We start from the raw sequence: 16,017 nt of genomic DNA, 5'->3' as shown, positions 1-16,017 counted from the left end.
GTATTCCGTGAGGGGCATGGCGAGTTCCTAGAATTTTTTATTTTTTGTCGCAAGTTAGTGGAATATGAGACTTTGTAAGAAAAAAAATAAATAAAAAATCATCATCATTTTCCGCTAACTTGTGACAAAAAATAAAAAGTTCTATGAACTCACTATGCCCATCAGCGAATACCTTAGGGTGTCTACTTTCCGAAATGGGGTCATTTGTGGGGTGTTTGTACTGTCTGGGCATTGTAGAACCTCAGGAAACATGACAGGTGCTCAGAAAGTCAGAGCTGCTTCAAAAAGCGGAAATTCACATTTTTGTACCATAGTGTGTAAACGCTATAACTTTTACCCAAACCATTTTTTTTTTTTTTTGCCCAAACATTTTTTTTTATCAAAGACATGTAGAACAATAAATTTGGCGAAAAATTTATATATGGATGTTGTTTTTTTTGCAAAATTTTACAGCTGAAAGTGAAAAATGTTATTTTTTTGCAAAAAAATCATTACATTTTGATTAATAACAAAAAAAGTAAAAATGTCAGCAGCAATAAAATACCACCAAATGAAAGCTCCATTAGTGAGAAGAAAAGGAGGTAAAATTCATTTGGGTGGTAAGTTGCATGACCGAGCGATAAACGGTGAAAGGAGTGTAGTGCCGAAGTGTAAAAAGTGCTCTGGTCATGAAGGGGGTTTCAGCTAGCGGGGCTGAAGTGGTTAAAGGGCCCTGTGACTGTACCCTGTGCACGCTGCAATTGGCGTCACGAACAAAATACAGACTATTATCCACCTGACCCAGCCATTGCATAATTTGGCGTCAGAGTGCATACCCCGGTCCAGCTCATTGCACATGCCTGGTTTAATAGGATGGATCATGGCAGGTCTCCGGCCTTTCCAGCTTTGGTGGTTTTATGGAGATATGTGCATTTAGGTCTAAGTGGTATCATGGATGATTTATTTCTAGGAGGTGTCACACTGTCACCCATTAATATAAATGTTTATACCATTTTTTACACTTTGACACAAAAAGGGTAGAGGGATAATACCGCTCATTGCCAGGGCTCTCTGAGGAAAACCCCATGCCAAACACAAGCCCCGCCCCCATTGTACACGTCATCGCGCTGCGCCTCCACTGGTGCCGTCATCGCTCGTCACCCATGTAAACAGGACATGGCGGCTTCCCTGTCAGGTGATGGGAGAGCGAGCGGGGATTCGCCCAGCGACGATGCCAGGGTCCTGCAGCCCTGCCCGGGGCTTCTCTCTCTCCCCGGGGAAGTTCTGGAGCTCATCCTGTGCTCCGGGGGCCTGGACTACAGGGACATCGTCAGTGCCGCCCGGAGCTGCCGGCGGCTGAGAGACATGTGTGTTGCCCGGGGCACAGTGTGGCGGAGGCAGCTGTTTGCCCGGTGAGTGATAGGTCAGTATGATGGGTGAGGCCTGACGTCTCCTCGTACATTGCGGGGCTCTGCTGGTAGGGACCCCCATTCTGTAGCCCCATATAGCAGAACCTAGAAAAGGGCCCCCAGTGTCTTCCTGCTCTATGGCACAGAGCCCGTAGGCACACCTTATGCCCACAGGGTCCCTGGAATTGCTCCCCCCCCCCCATCTGCTATGCCCGATGTACATGTAGGGACACAGGGTGGCAGCCGTGAATGCCAACCATTGGCTGTACAATCACGTGCTTTGGCAGTGCCCTGCGCCCCTGTCACCTCGCCTGATGTGTCTAACTAAGGGCTCTTTCACACTTACGTTCTTCTTTTCCGGCATAGAGTTCCGTCGTCGGAATATCCCAATGCATTCTGAATGGAGTGAAATCCCATCAGGATGTCTTCAGTTCCGGAACGGAACGTTTTTTGGCCGGAGAAAATACAGCAGCATGCTTGCTCCGGCCAAAAATCCTGAACACTTGCCGCAAGGCCGGACCCGGAATTAATGCCCACCGAAAGGCATTAATCCGGATCCGGCCTTAAGCTAAACGTCGTTTCGGCGCATTACCGAATCCAACGTTTAGCTTGTTCTGAATGGTTACCATGGCTGCCGGGACGCTAAAGTCCTGGCAGCCATGGTAAAGTGTAGTGGGGAGCGGGGGAGCAGTATACTTACCGTCCGTGCGGCTCCAGAGTGACGTCAGGGCGCCCCAGGTGCATGGATGACGTGATCGCATGGCACGTCATCCATGCGCATGGGGCGCTCTGACGTCACTCTGGAGCGCCCCGGGAGCCACACGGACTGTAAGTATGCCGCTCCCCGCTCCTACTTTGGCAACCAGGACTTTAATAGCGTCCTGGCTGCCATAGTAACACTGAACGCATTTTGAAGACGGATCCGTCTTCAAATGCTTTCAGTTCACTTGCGTTTGTCCGGATCCGGCGTGTAATTCCGGCAAATGGAGTACACGCCAGATCCGGACAACGCAAGTGTGAAAGAGCCCCAAACGCCCAAAAATAACAATCCATCTGTTCTTGTGCAGTTCCTCTGTTATTCCTCCTAGAAACTAGGAATCCATTCTCAGCTTGGTGTGTCCTTACACAGTCTCACATTATCCAATCGGTATTGCCAATGTCAGACTGCAGGGGCATGGGGTATATAGTACCAACTTCGGGTATGGGGATTCATGCAGATGCATGCTAGGTGGGAGGTATATAGATATTCACCTGCACCACCCTATTCCGGTACAAGCCCAGGGGGGAAAGGATTTATGTTTACTTATTCCCCCAATATTAGACAAACATCCCCTATTAAAGCTAAACCTGCGTGCATGGATATTATCCGGGTGATTCATGCACCTCCGCTATAGCACTGCTACTACCACTGGTCTCTACGTGTGCGCAGGGGTCAGTGGGATATCTGATGTAACTATCAGGAAGCTACACTCACTGGGTGCCACACTTGCACCCTGCTAAGCCCTCAACGCGTTTCTTTACGGGAGGAATACCGCAAGTCATCAGGAGCACATATGTCGAGTAGCAATAATAAGGCTGCCCGTGTGCAGCAGCATAAAGCCTGGCTCTGTGGCGGCCGCGCAAACGCTGGGATTAAATGGCTAGTAACCCTGCCCCCAGGAGGCGGGTCAGAGCGCCGGCAGCCAATCAGAGACGAGGCACGGCAGCTGCGTATGCCTATCTGCTGGCTTATGGCATACTGTAAATGATGGCCATTGGGGGGGGGGGGGGGGGGAACAAAGGATATTATACAGGAATATAAATGGGTCACAGAAACAACCCCGATGACAATATGGCTAGATTAGATGAGACAGCAGGAAAGATGCTATATGTAATTCAGTAGAGCCGGTGTGGGACCCCTTACAGACAAGGAGGGGGCAGCTACTTGTCATAGACCTTTATAGTGATGAGATATGGCCACAGACAATAAAACATTGGACAATAGAGGATATGGGAAAGCCACAGGAGTACCCAAGAATACAGTGGCGTACTAGAGCATTACTGCAAAGGTGAAATGATCAGCGGTATCGCACTGTAGCAGATCAGCGGGAGGAGAAACGGTTGAATATGATGTATGGTATACATCATGGATGCCAGAGGGGGTCAAACAAGAGGTGCATATAAGATTGCATCATTTAAGCCTGCCAGTTTCACAGTGTTCAGCTTGAAAGTCCATTGGGCATCTTTGCGTAGAAGAACCAAATCCATATTACCTCCCCGTGGAGAAACCTGACGGGACCCCATTAGGTTCCAACTGCTGCAGTCAGTCCGTTATGTGGCACATCCGTTAATTTAGTTGTTCTGCTCCTATATCAAAGCAGAATAATGGAAACAGTTCTCACTGATGTGAAAGCAGCATGGCCAAGTGTATGGCTCCCTATCAGATGTTAAAGGGGTATTCTGATTATAGAAAGATAGAGAGGATAACTAGGGGTTCTCCCGATGGGACCCTACCGATCTTGAGAATGGGGGCCCTGTACCTCATGGAACCCCCTGAAATGAACGGAGCAGCTGCTCAGGAAAGTAGTCTGCCTCTTCATTCATTTCTATGGGAGTGTCTGAGATGGCTGAACACTGTACAGTGGGTAGGGGCTAACTTTCTATAACCGGAATACCCCTTTAAGGACATTCTCACCGTTTCTCTTCTCCACATTCTCCTTTTATTCTTTATTTTGATTTCTTCTAAATACTTTCTCCTTTTCTTATACAAAAACTTAGAAGGGGTTGTCCAGCCTTTATGGCTGTATTTAACTAGCGCCAACAGCTTTTTGCACCTAGTTAAAAAATTCTATGCACCATCTCCTCGCTGCTCTGTTTGGGCTCCCTGGCTTCATTCCGCGATCTTCTGTTTCCTGGCCTGTAAACTTCCAGATGTGGTCACTTGCTCCAAGTGACATGCTGCTTGGGAGTATGTCACCTCTACACATACCATTGCATCTGCATTTCCGTTCAGCTTCCATCCTAGCCATGCCAGGTATTTGTTATTGGGGTCACAGTTCTAACCGTATCTCTCTTATTACATAGATGGCCATCTATTATGAAGCATTACAACCATTTGGACCTTCTGGACTGGCTGGGAGAATTCAAGACCAGGCACAAGGCTGGCATAGAGGCGCAAAGAATAGTGGCTGCCTTCTCCAAGGCGCTCATCATCGAACATGTATGTTACTTTCTAGCAGTCACATAATTCTGATTAATACATTTATTAAAGTGGTATTCCCATCACAGACAATGGGGGCATATCGCTATTGTGTGATGGAGAACGGAGCGGGAAAGTAGTGGAGGGCATATGCGCAGCCGCCCTTTATTCATTTCTATGGGGCCACCGAAAATAGCCAAGCACTGGCTCGGCTATTTCTGTCGGCCCTATAGAAATGAATGGGAGCAGGGGCTACCCATGCCCGGTACACTACCATTCACTTCTATGGGAGCAGTGCTTGGTGGTGGATGGATCCCGGGAAATCCGGGGTCCTCCATCCACAGCTCTCCCCACTCCATTCTCGTTGTAGGTGTGGATCCCACAGGCACCTGTCAGAAAATGGGGGCATAGCCTAACTTTTTGGATGGTCAAAGAGGGACACTTATGGTTCATTGTGTGAAAGATCAATTTTCCCTATATTTCTACACTTCAATCGTTTTCTTTTGCAAAATAGCGCAAAAATGATCTGAATATAGAGATTTCACAAATCCAAATAGCATCAAATAAGGAAATAATATACAAGACAGATTCTAATATACAGATAGGAACCAGACAAACACTTTCTGGATCAATATTGTAAATGTAATAATGCAAATCTGTCCCTCAGATCAAAAACGGGGACATTTAAAGGGCTTCTGTCACCCCACAACAGTCATTTTTTTTTACTCTGTTCATTCGGCGCAGGCGCTCTGAGATGAGGAGGCTCATCTCCTCAGAACTCCCTCAGTGCGCCTGCGCCGATGACATCACTGAAAGAAAATACGTCATTGGCGCAGGCGTACTGAGGGAGTTCTGAGGAGACGAGCCTCCTCATCTTAGAGCGCCTGCGCCGAATGAACAGAGGCGCGCGATTTTTTAAATACTGACAGGGCCGGCCGGAGGAGGAGATCACGGCTGGCCCTGTCAATCAACACGACGAGGGGGCGGTTTTCTGCGACGGCTACCAGCAAGTAGACGCCCTACTTGCTGGTAGAGACCGGATTTGCATATTATAAAACTTCGTTTTCTCAAGAAACGGCCGCATGAAAGTAAGTGACAACATTATATTCTCATATATTGCACTATAATGAATGTAACTAGCCCAAAAAAAAATAATGACTGTTGTGGGGTGACAGAAGCCCTTTAAGGAGCAAAGAGGAACAGAGGGGCTTGAGTCAAAAGTAGGGACTGTCCCTCCAAAAGAGAGACACTTGGGAGGTCTAAATGTGTAGAAAGTCTTTGCACTTAGCTGCCCCTCATTGCTTGTGTTCTAGGGGCGTTACTCCAATAAAATCCCAGAGTCCCTCCCCAGCGTTAAACATCCATTGCTAAACTGTTCAGAGGTGGCGTTAGCCGCACTTCTTAGTCTGTTATAACCCTAGAGCAGTGACCTCCTCTATAGCATATGGGGGCATTGATGCAAGTGACCCATGTGGGTCCATCTTAACCAATTCCCTACTGCTGCACGACTATATACATCGGTGGTAAGGCCTTTAAACATGGAGAGCAATCAGCTCAATCAGCAATGTCCGCAATCAGCGATAATGTTGATCTAAGACCTTTAACCCCTCAGATCTGGTGGTGCATTGTGACTACATCATCTGAGCGGCTTTCCCCGGGAGCGCTGCACTCCTGGGATCCGAATGTCTCTCCAATGCAGAAATGGTAGCCAAGAGCCTGCTAAAGGCCATCATACCTTCCACAGCAATGTTCCTATGGAGACCTGCCTGTAAAAGGAATCCATAGAAACACAGAGGTTAACTTATTGACCATAAATACGTCTATATTAGGCGTATTTCGGGCGCAGATTGCGACGCAAAGGTTCTTTGCTTGCAGTCTGCAACATTTCCCTCCTCGCGCCAGTTCTAAAAAAGTGGGTGGGAAAGGTGACAGGCCTGCAGGCTTGTCTGATTTACCATTTTCTGCGCCGGGTTTAGGCATAGAAAATGGTCTAAATGTACGCAGCGCTGGATCTACAGAAGTTATGTACAGGATGGCGCCTCTACATAACTCTGGCAGATCCACCGCAAGCTCTAGGGAATATTAAGACCAACGTCTAGAACGCCGACCCACATAGTGAATTGATCATCTGATTGAATTTTAAAGTCCCTAAGGGCAACTTTAAAACAAAAGTATAAAAATAGAAAATCTACAAAAAATTAAAATGACCCCCTTTTTAAAGATAAAGACAAAAAACTAATAAACAAAAAAAATAATGATCATTGGCACCGCCATGTCTCAAAATGTCCGTAATCATACTGATCCGGTAAATAAAGGGAACTGGTCAGTTTTACCCGTAAAAATAAAACCCAGAAAACTGTGGCGGAATTGTATTTTTCTTTTCCACTGCATTTGGAATTTTTCCAGCTTTTTACTACATCGTATGCTACATTAAATGGTGTCATCAGAAAAATCAACTTAATCACAAAAAAAGAAGCCCTCATACGGCTATGTGAATGGAAAAATAAAAAAAGCAAAAAAGCGATGGCTACAGGGAGGCCAGGAGTCTAAAAAAACACTGAAAATCGCCCAGTAATGAAGTGGTTAAAGTATGGGCCAGAGTCTCACTTGAAGGGCATATATAGTAGTGTACCAAGGATTATAATAAGTGTATCTGTATTTCTCTTCATTTAGCGTATGCCTTGTGAAGGCTTTAATGACCTTGACACTTCGGCTTACCCCATACATTTCATCGAAGATGAGCTGTTGTCCATCCTCAAGACTGAGAACGGGTAAGAATCTGCAGTAATTCATGCGGTGCCAGCAGAGTTTAGAGCTGCCTGGCAGACCTTCTACTATATACATGTTGTTTTATCTATAGCCAACATAGCCTAGGTCATCGGTATGAGATGGGTAGGGTGCCAACAATTGGCGCTCTTATGATCAGCTGTTAGCAGCATCCACAGGTTCTGGTGTATGGAGCCAGTGGTGTTCCCAGGTACTGCAGCTCGGCTCTCTTTCACTCAAATAGGACTGCACTATAGTGTATGGAGCTGTGCTGCCATCTCTGTGTATTGCCAGCGAGTGCTGAGAACAGCTGATCAGTGGGGGAGCTGGACACCCACAGATCTATTATTGCAGCCAATGGCAGACGGGGATGATCCTCCCAGCGTCACCCGCGAGGCTAGGGAGGCTCATCCCCGTCCCCGCCTGCCATTGGCTGCTCCCTCGACACTGGATGTTTTCATCCACACACGGGGAGAAGCAGTAGCGGTGCAGGGACCAGGAGCAGTGAGGGGAGCCAGGTAAGTATATTCAATGTGAGGGGGCCCCCCTATGGTGGACATTTTTATAGTATTGGATAACCCCTTTAAAATGAGTTCATGCAACCATCTCAGTGAGACAGATGGGAAAAAAAAGGAAAATAACAAACAGCAGGTGGCGATATACAAATACATTTTATTGAATCGCTCACTGGCCATACAAAATTTTTAATTCCATTCATTTACAAAAGTATTCAAATCCAGGGGCTGGTTTAAAAAATATGCAATATGTTTTGTGACACAAGCCCTTTAACATAGTTGTAAAAGAAGCCTCAGTTATGGGAGCAGAGCAATGAATATAACAGAAGAGCCGGATCCAGCCCATGCCTAATGGTCCCTTTACACGGGACAATGTACCAGCAGATTGTCTGGCAGGTATGCGTTCCTTCCCAACAATCTGCTGGTTGTTAGCGGAGGAGACCGCTACATTTACATGCACCGATCTCCTCCACAGTATCTCCATACTGACTGGTTGTTTTCCCGCAGCAGATCGTGTTTACACAGCATGATTTACCTACAGCATGGCCCCTTCCAGGTTTATTGAGACGCGTTAGTTTCTATTCAACTGTTGCTAGGACGTATAGATCTTAAATATGGTTGTATTTATGCTTTTAGGAAGTGCTTGACTAAAAAGTATTGTGCAAAAAAAATCCTTTATTTTATGCAGCCAAGACGCTACCATATGCAAGTTAAAGGGCTATCTCCAGAGACCTGTGGATCAGCAAGACATCTTAGAAGGTTTGTCATTGAGTCGTCTTTTTACCATCTTCTGAAGGCTTATTGTACTATCCCTGTGTTTCTCTATAGAGAGAAGGCCTAGTTACCAGCTTTCCTAAAATCTGAATTTGTTACAGTGCACTTCAATAGCCATTGTAAATACAGGTGAAACTCGAAAAATGTTAATATCGTGCAAAAGTCCATTTTTTTCAGTAATGCAAATGAATGAATTAGCATTAATGCAGCTTAAAATTAAAATTTTGTAAAAAGGTTCAATATTCTAGGCTCAAAGTGTCACACTCTAGTCAGCTAATTAATCCATACCCCTGAGCAAATGGGACCTCAAAATTGTGACTTTGGGGTTTCATAAGCTGTAAGCCATAATCATCCAAATTATAACAAAGGCTTGAAATATCTCGCTTTGCATGTAATGAGTCTATCTCGAATGTTAGTTTCACCTTTCTAAGTGGCATTACTGAAATAAATGGACTTTGCACGATATTCACATTTTTTGAGTTTCCCCTGTACATGTCACATAAAGTCTGAGGGTAAGGGCGCATTCACACGACTGTGCCGTGTTTTGCGGTCCGCAAACTGTGGATCCACAAAACACGGATTCCATCCGTGTGCGTTCCGTAAATGGGTGGTCCATTATAGAAATGACTATTCTTGGCCAATTGCGGACAAGAATAGGACATGCTCTATATTTTTTGCGGGGCCGCAGAACGGAACAACAGATGTGGACAGCACAAGGTGTGCTGTCCGCATCGTTTGTGGCCCAATTGAAATGAGTGCGTCCACAACCGTTCAGAAAAATTGCGGAATGGATGCGGGCTCATTTTTATGGTCATGTGAATGAGCCCTAAGGCTGTATAAGCTTCTATATTCACCTTATGGGATAAATAAAGCATATGTTTCATACGTTCTGTACATACATTTGTTTAGGTTTCCTCCAACATACCAAAAACTGGTAAGTCAATTGGCTTACCATGAATATAGCCCTACTGTGTGTGTGTGTTTGGGATTGACAAATTAGATTGTTGGCCCCTTTGGGACAGGAACTGATGCACAAATTGTTACAGTGCTTAAGAATATGTCAGTGCTATATATGCATGAAATAAAATAACTCCATTGTTACATATACAAATATGTGTGTGGAAGCATACAGCCAGTCGGCTGTATTGTATGGCTGACATCCTACTCTAATGGCAAGGAGCACAGATATCCTCTCTTATTTCAGCAGCTTAGCCCCTTAAGTGCTGCAATTAATATCAACTGCAACATCTAAGCAGGTAGATAAAAGAGCATAGGCTCCCACTCTCGCCACATTATGAAGGCCTCCATGTCTGCCTCTTTTGTACACATATTGGGCGCTGAAGTTCCATACTGTGTGTAATCAAAAAAAAAAACAAGTTAAAAAAGGAAAAGAAGAAAAAAAATCTTCCTCAATTGCAACATCCATTATTACTGTTAAAAAAAAAAAAAAAAATATTGCTGCATCAGTAAGAACCCAAATTAGAAAATAATCACCTTGTTTAACCTGCGAGGTGAATGTAAATGACATAAAATAGAAATAAATAACAAAAAGCATTGCCAGAACAGTTTTTATTTATCTTGCCACGTTGCCACCCAAGAAAATTGAATAAAAGCGCTCAAAGTATCATGTATACCTCACTGAAAACTTGTCCCACAAAAATAAGCCTACGTACAGCTATATCAATGGAAAAAAATGTATGTATGGCTCTTAGAAGTCAGGAGGGGGGGGGGGGGGGGAGGGGAATCACTGTGATAAAGACCAAAATTGTCTGCAGCTCCAAGAGGTTAAATTAGCATTAGTACCTAGTTAAGAATAAGGACTTTCTGTAACCTGAAATGAACTATTTTAGAGCGTGTGGTCGATATGTGTTGATTTCTTTACTTTTTTTGTCTTCTCTCAGGGGCTGTTCTCATTGACCAATACTGTAATCCTCTTGAAGACGTTAGCCTAGAAAATATTCAAGCAGAGATTAAAAATATTACGAGGAAGGTGAAGGTTTACTTGAGTACGAAAAACAGCAGACATCCAAGCTTATCCCTGCAGGCAGGTTTGTAGGCATATCTCCTCCTCAGTAATACAGAAGAATTAGATATTGTCACGAAAAGCGGTGTGCACAGGGGAGAAATGTGCATTTTGGTATTGGACTTTGTGTAAATGACATCAATATCATGCAATGCCTTGAATACCCACCTGGTATATATAATAGGTGACGGGAAGAGGAACTGTTTCCATTTTCATAAATGAATAGTGCGAGTGTTACACTTGATTAGAAAAAATGCCTCTTTCTCAACTTTTCAGGCTCCTTTCTGCTCCTGCACTGCTCATTCCATCTTAATTCACTGCTAAAGGGCTTGTTCACGCGACTGTATGGCTTTTTCAGTGTTTTGCAGGCTGTTTTTTGTTTCAGTAGTGTTTCTGTTTCCATTCCGTTTTTCCGTATACAAAAATTACATAGAAAAAATTAGGCATAAAATTTTCAATAGATGGTTCCGCAAAAACAGAACGGATACGGAAGACATATGGAGTACATTCCGTACTTGACTTAAATGGAACCACGGAACGTGATTTGCGGGCAATAATAGGACATGTTCTATCTTTGAACGGAAATGCGGAAACGGAATGCATGCGGAGTACATTCAGTTTTTTTGCGGAACCATTGAAATTAATGGTTTCGTATAAGGACTGTATACGGAACTCAAAAAACTTACTGTATACGGTACACAAAAAATGTTCGTGTGAACGAGCCCACAATCTGATCTTCAGTGAAGATGGACCAACAGCTTACTGAGAGATCAGGTTACAGCTTCAGCCTATGAAAGTGTATTTAGAGGGGAGAGGGAGGAAGAGTTGAGAGACGGAGATGCAGCAGCTTGAAAGGGCAGGGGGGAGAAGAAGCTGAGACCAGACACAGAGATGCTGCTGCTGGCTGTAGTTAGAGGTAAGCATCTCTACCCTGTGGGTGCTGTGTATGGGAGACATGGCAGCTAGAAAACTGACTACTCGATAGGCAGCCTGCAGAGGGGAAAACTATAGAATGCAAGTCATAAGATGGCTAGATATAGGGGAGATTTATCAAACTGGCGTAAAGTATAACTGGTTTAGTTGCCCATAACAACCAATCAGATTCCACGGTTCATTTTCCAAAGGAGTTGTGAGGAATGAAAGGTTGAATCTGGTTGATATGAGCAGCTAAGCCAGGTCTACTTTACACCACCTAAAGAAAGGAACGCGTCAGCTGGTGAGCGGATTGTTATCGCGCCTCAGAGTTTTCCATTAGGACTGTTCTGGTAGATAATAAGGTAAGAAATAGAATATATGTCGCAGCTGATATAAGTGACATTACTTTTTCATGTGGATAATGTAAAGCATTCTGTATAATGCAGGGGAATCCTCTTACATTGAAGATCTTGATTTACAAGGACAAGCTCTAGATGCTCTGAATCACGTGCTCTTCACGGAGATGAAGTTTAAAGGGAATGTGGCAGATTTCTATAATCCCCTGAATTCATACATTCACCAGGTAGGATTGTGAGTAGTTCTGCACCTCTTTCCTGATCTGTAATATTTATTTAGTTTGTGCATTTGAGGCATTAGATTTTTATTTAATTTTTTTACTATTTTTACAATTTGTTTTCCTCTGGTTTGCTCATTTACCTCTGGTTTGCTATACAAGAAATTCAGCTTCGCCTTTATCCTTCAGTATTTTTCATCCAGGGGTTTTCACCTCAGACGTGCAGTGAGGATGTAGTATTACATGGCAGTCACTCCCAAATTGACTCTCTTCTTTCTGGCTCATAAAGTGTGACCTTCATTTGGGGAGGGGTCTCCGATGTCTGTATGCTGCAATCGCCATAAGAACAGGGATTGTCTTCCTCAAACATCCCTCTAAGCATGACATCTGTTTCTGCAGTGGTTAACAATAAGAATTTGTTTTCTAGGTACTAATCAAGAGGACCGGCATTCCCATCAGCCTCTCTGTGCTTTACCTTACTCTGGCCGAACATCTAGGAGTACACTTGGAGCCAATCAATTTTCCTAATCACTTCATGCTCCGATGGTGCCAGAGTGCCCAGGGGTAGGCAGCAATTGTCTTTTATATGATGCAGAAGACAAGATATATTTTTATCTCTTTTCTTTAACCACTTAAGCTTCATTTTTTTTAATTTCCTTGTCGCATTCCAAGAGCCAAGTCTTATAGTTGTATGAGGGCTTGTTTTTTGAGTTGTATTTACGGTGAGTTAGATTTTGCTATGGCACATTTTGGGTTACATATTATATTATTAAATTCTATTAATTTTTTTGGTGGGGGGAATCAGCAGTTTGGTCCTTATTTTTATTTTATTTTCTTCCTGCTGTTTAGCATGCAGTAAAAATTCAGTACATATGTTTTTGTATACATGTTTATGGGGGGAAAATCATTTTTGGGGTGCCACATTCTCCGTCAAATTTTCCATCGATTTATCAGACCTTTGTTTTTGGCGGGATGTGTTGTAGTTTTTATAGGTACCATTTTGGGGTGCATATAATACATTTTTTATTTTTTTTGTGTGTGGTGGAGTAGGGGGTAAAGGGACAATTTTGAAATTATTATTATTATTTTTTTAAGCACAAGACCATGTGGTATAGATAATACATTAAAGGGGTTTTTCATATTCCTGCTGTTTGATGACCTATCCTCAGAATAGGTCATCAATATCAGATCAGTGGGTGTTCAACACGCTGCACCCTCACCGAATAGCCTCACCAAAGTGTAGTGGCTGTGCTGAGTTACTGCAGCTCAGCTCGCAATCACTTCAGTGGTAACTAAGCTGTAGTTAACTCGGCACGGCCACTACACTTTGAACAAAACGGTCTGCTTCCTGCTCAATTCAAGAGCTAGTTCTAGTGCTGGAGGCTGCAGGGAACAGCTGATCAGTGGGGGTGCAGCGTGTCAGACCCTCACCAATCCGCTATGAATGACCTATCCTGACGACAGGTCATCAATATCAGAATCCGGAAAAAACCCTTTAACTTTAGTGTACAGGTGAATAAAGAAATAATAATTTTGTTTACATAAGAAATAGGTTTATTCATTGGGTTTTTGTTTTTACTGAACTTTATTAAAGGGAACCTGTCATCTGGATTTTGGGTATAGAGCTGAGGACATGGGTTGCTAGGTCGCCGCTAGCACATCTGCAATACCTGGTCCCCATAGCTCTCAGTGATTTATTATATTATATATATATATTTTTTTTTTATTGTGTCAAAAAAACTACTTTATAGATATGTAAATAGGCTACTAACGTTTCCGGAGCGCGGCCACACACACTGTGAAGGAGCCCAGCACCGCCCCGCATCCTCCGAATCTCCTCTTTGCTGGATACTGCAGATGTGCTAGTGGCGATCTAGCAGCCCATGTCCTCAGCTCTATACCCAAAATCCAGGTGACAGGTTTCCTTTAAGCGTTATTTTATTCTTGTGTTCATGGTAATTCATCAGCACTCCCTCTGTTCAGCTCTATAAATGCTACAGTCACTTTAGATCAGGGCTCAGCAACTTCCGGCACTCCAGCTGTTCTGAAACTACAACTAAAGAATCCTCCTATTTATTTCTATGTGAGTTACAAGAACAGACGAGTAAATGTGCATGCTGGGAGTTGTAGTTTCACAGCAGCTGGAGTGCCGAAGGTTGCTGATCCCCGCTTTGGATCATTGTATCTAATGGCATGTCCAGGATAGGAGATTTCTCTGATCCCAGCAGTCAGTTACAGCTGGACTCCTGTTGTTGATCGCACAGGCAGTGGCTTCTACTCCCCTAGGATCATCATGATGTCCCTGCACAGTGCCTAATTTCATTTGTGGAGCTGGTAGCGCACCAGTAATTTGCATTCTATAGCAGAAGAACAGCTTGAAAAGAACTAAGGGTACTTTCACACTTGCGGCAGGACGGATCCGACAGGCTGTTCACCATGTCGGATCCGTCCTGCGGCTATTTCGCCGTGCCCGCGGACCGCCGCTCCGTCCCCATTGACTACAATGGGGACGGGGGCGGAGCTCCGGCGCAGCACGGCGCTGCACGGAGAAAGGCCGCCGGACTAAAATTACTGTATGTCAGGCTTTTTAGTCCGGCGGCTTTCTCCGTGCAGCGCCGAGCTCCGCCCCCGTCCCCATTGTAGTCAATGGGGACGGAGCGGCGGTCCGCGGGCACGGCGAAATAGCCGCGGGACGGATCCGACATGGTGAACAGCCTGTCGGATCCGTCCTGCCGCTAGTGTGAAACTAGCCTTAGGTAGTAATAAAAAATCATTGCCGCAGTCCCTCAGGAAAGGGGAGAGACTTGTTCTGCTGCGAACGTGGCAAGCAAAGATCTTGAAAATAGTCATTGAAACAAAAGCATTATTGGAAAACGACATAGTCTTTCACCATGTTAAGAGCACGCTGCATTCTCCTAAGATATGACAATTCCTTCATGGTCTTTTTTATCATTCTTGCAGCGGTTCAAACATCACAGATTATATGTATGTAGATGCATTTGGATATGGAAAGTGTCTAACTGCAAAGGAATGCGAATACATGATTGGTCAACATGTTACTGAAGAATTCTATGCAGCAGTCAGAACTAAGGAAGTCCTGCAGCGAATGGTGGGAAATCTTCTTAACATGGGCAAGAGGTAAGACGACAAAAACTATTGATATTAAAGGGGTTGTCTCATCTTGCCTTTACTAAGGTGAGATGAGACACAGTTCCAACCACCTCCCGGCCAGGAAACAGCAGAGTCCTACAGCGCTCTGCTGTTTCAGTAACTCTTATTGCCGTGCATGAGAGCTACTGTAACAGCGTAAGGCCTCATGCACACGACCGTTGTTGTTTTGCGGTCCACTTTTCACTGATCCGTTGTTCTGTATCTGAGGTTTTTTTCTGTCTGATTTAAGTCCTCTTCTGTTCCATTATTGCACAAAACCTATCCAAATGTTTTCCGTATTTGAAACAGAAACAGTAACTTATTAATCACCAAACACATGAGCAATATGGACTGGGCATAGCATTTCTACAGTATGGATCCCCAAAATATGGATGACATACGGATGTGTTCCATGTGCGTTTCGTATTTTTTGTGGACCCATTGACTTGAATGGGGCCCCGGACCGTGATTTGCGGACAATAATAGGAGATGCACTACTTTTTTGCGGAACGGCTATGCGAAACAAACGGAATGGACACGGAGTAACTGTATTTTCCACAGCTCCATTGAAGTGAATGGTTCTGCATACGGTCCGCAAAAAAAATGGAGCCGAAGCGGAAAGAAAATACGTTTATGTGCATGAGCCCTAACACAGTAAGCTATGCTGTTTCTGAGTTAGGGAAATATCAGCTTGTTTTGCTATCTTGTTTCAGTAGCTCTCATGCACGGCAATG

The 16,017-nt window shown here is 44.3% G+C and overlaps 1 protein-coding gene across 1 annotated transcript in view; it reads left to right on the top strand.

The window, feature by feature from the left end:
* The first annotated feature begins 1,155 nt into the window (after positions 1–1,155).
* FBXO21 (F-box protein 21) overlaps positions 1,156–16,017 on the top strand; it is a 31,426-nt gene continuing 16,564 nt past the window's right edge. Inside the window, 9 exon segments of the mRNA XM_044290748.1 lie at positions 1,156–1,391; positions 4,452–4,587; positions 7,240–7,337; positions 8,484–8,535; positions 8,537–8,606; positions 10,523–10,669; positions 12,006–12,142; positions 12,561–12,697; positions 15,095–15,271. Coding sequence (XP_044146683.1) covers positions 1,156–1,391; positions 4,452–4,587; positions 7,240–7,337; positions 8,484–8,535; positions 8,537–8,606; positions 10,523–10,669; positions 12,006–12,142; positions 12,561–12,697; positions 15,095–15,271 — 1,190 coding nt within the window.

Source organism: Bufo gargarizans, chromosome 1 (genome assembly GCF_014858855.1).
Source record: "Bufo gargarizans isolate SCDJY-AF-19 chromosome 1, ASM1485885v1, whole genome shotgun sequence".
Taxonomy (NCBI): domain Eukaryota; kingdom Metazoa; phylum Chordata; class Amphibia; order Anura; family Bufonidae; genus Bufo; species Bufo gargarizans.
Note: the sequence above shows the minus strand (reverse complement) of the source record. Positions and strands in the feature narration are given on the sequence as shown.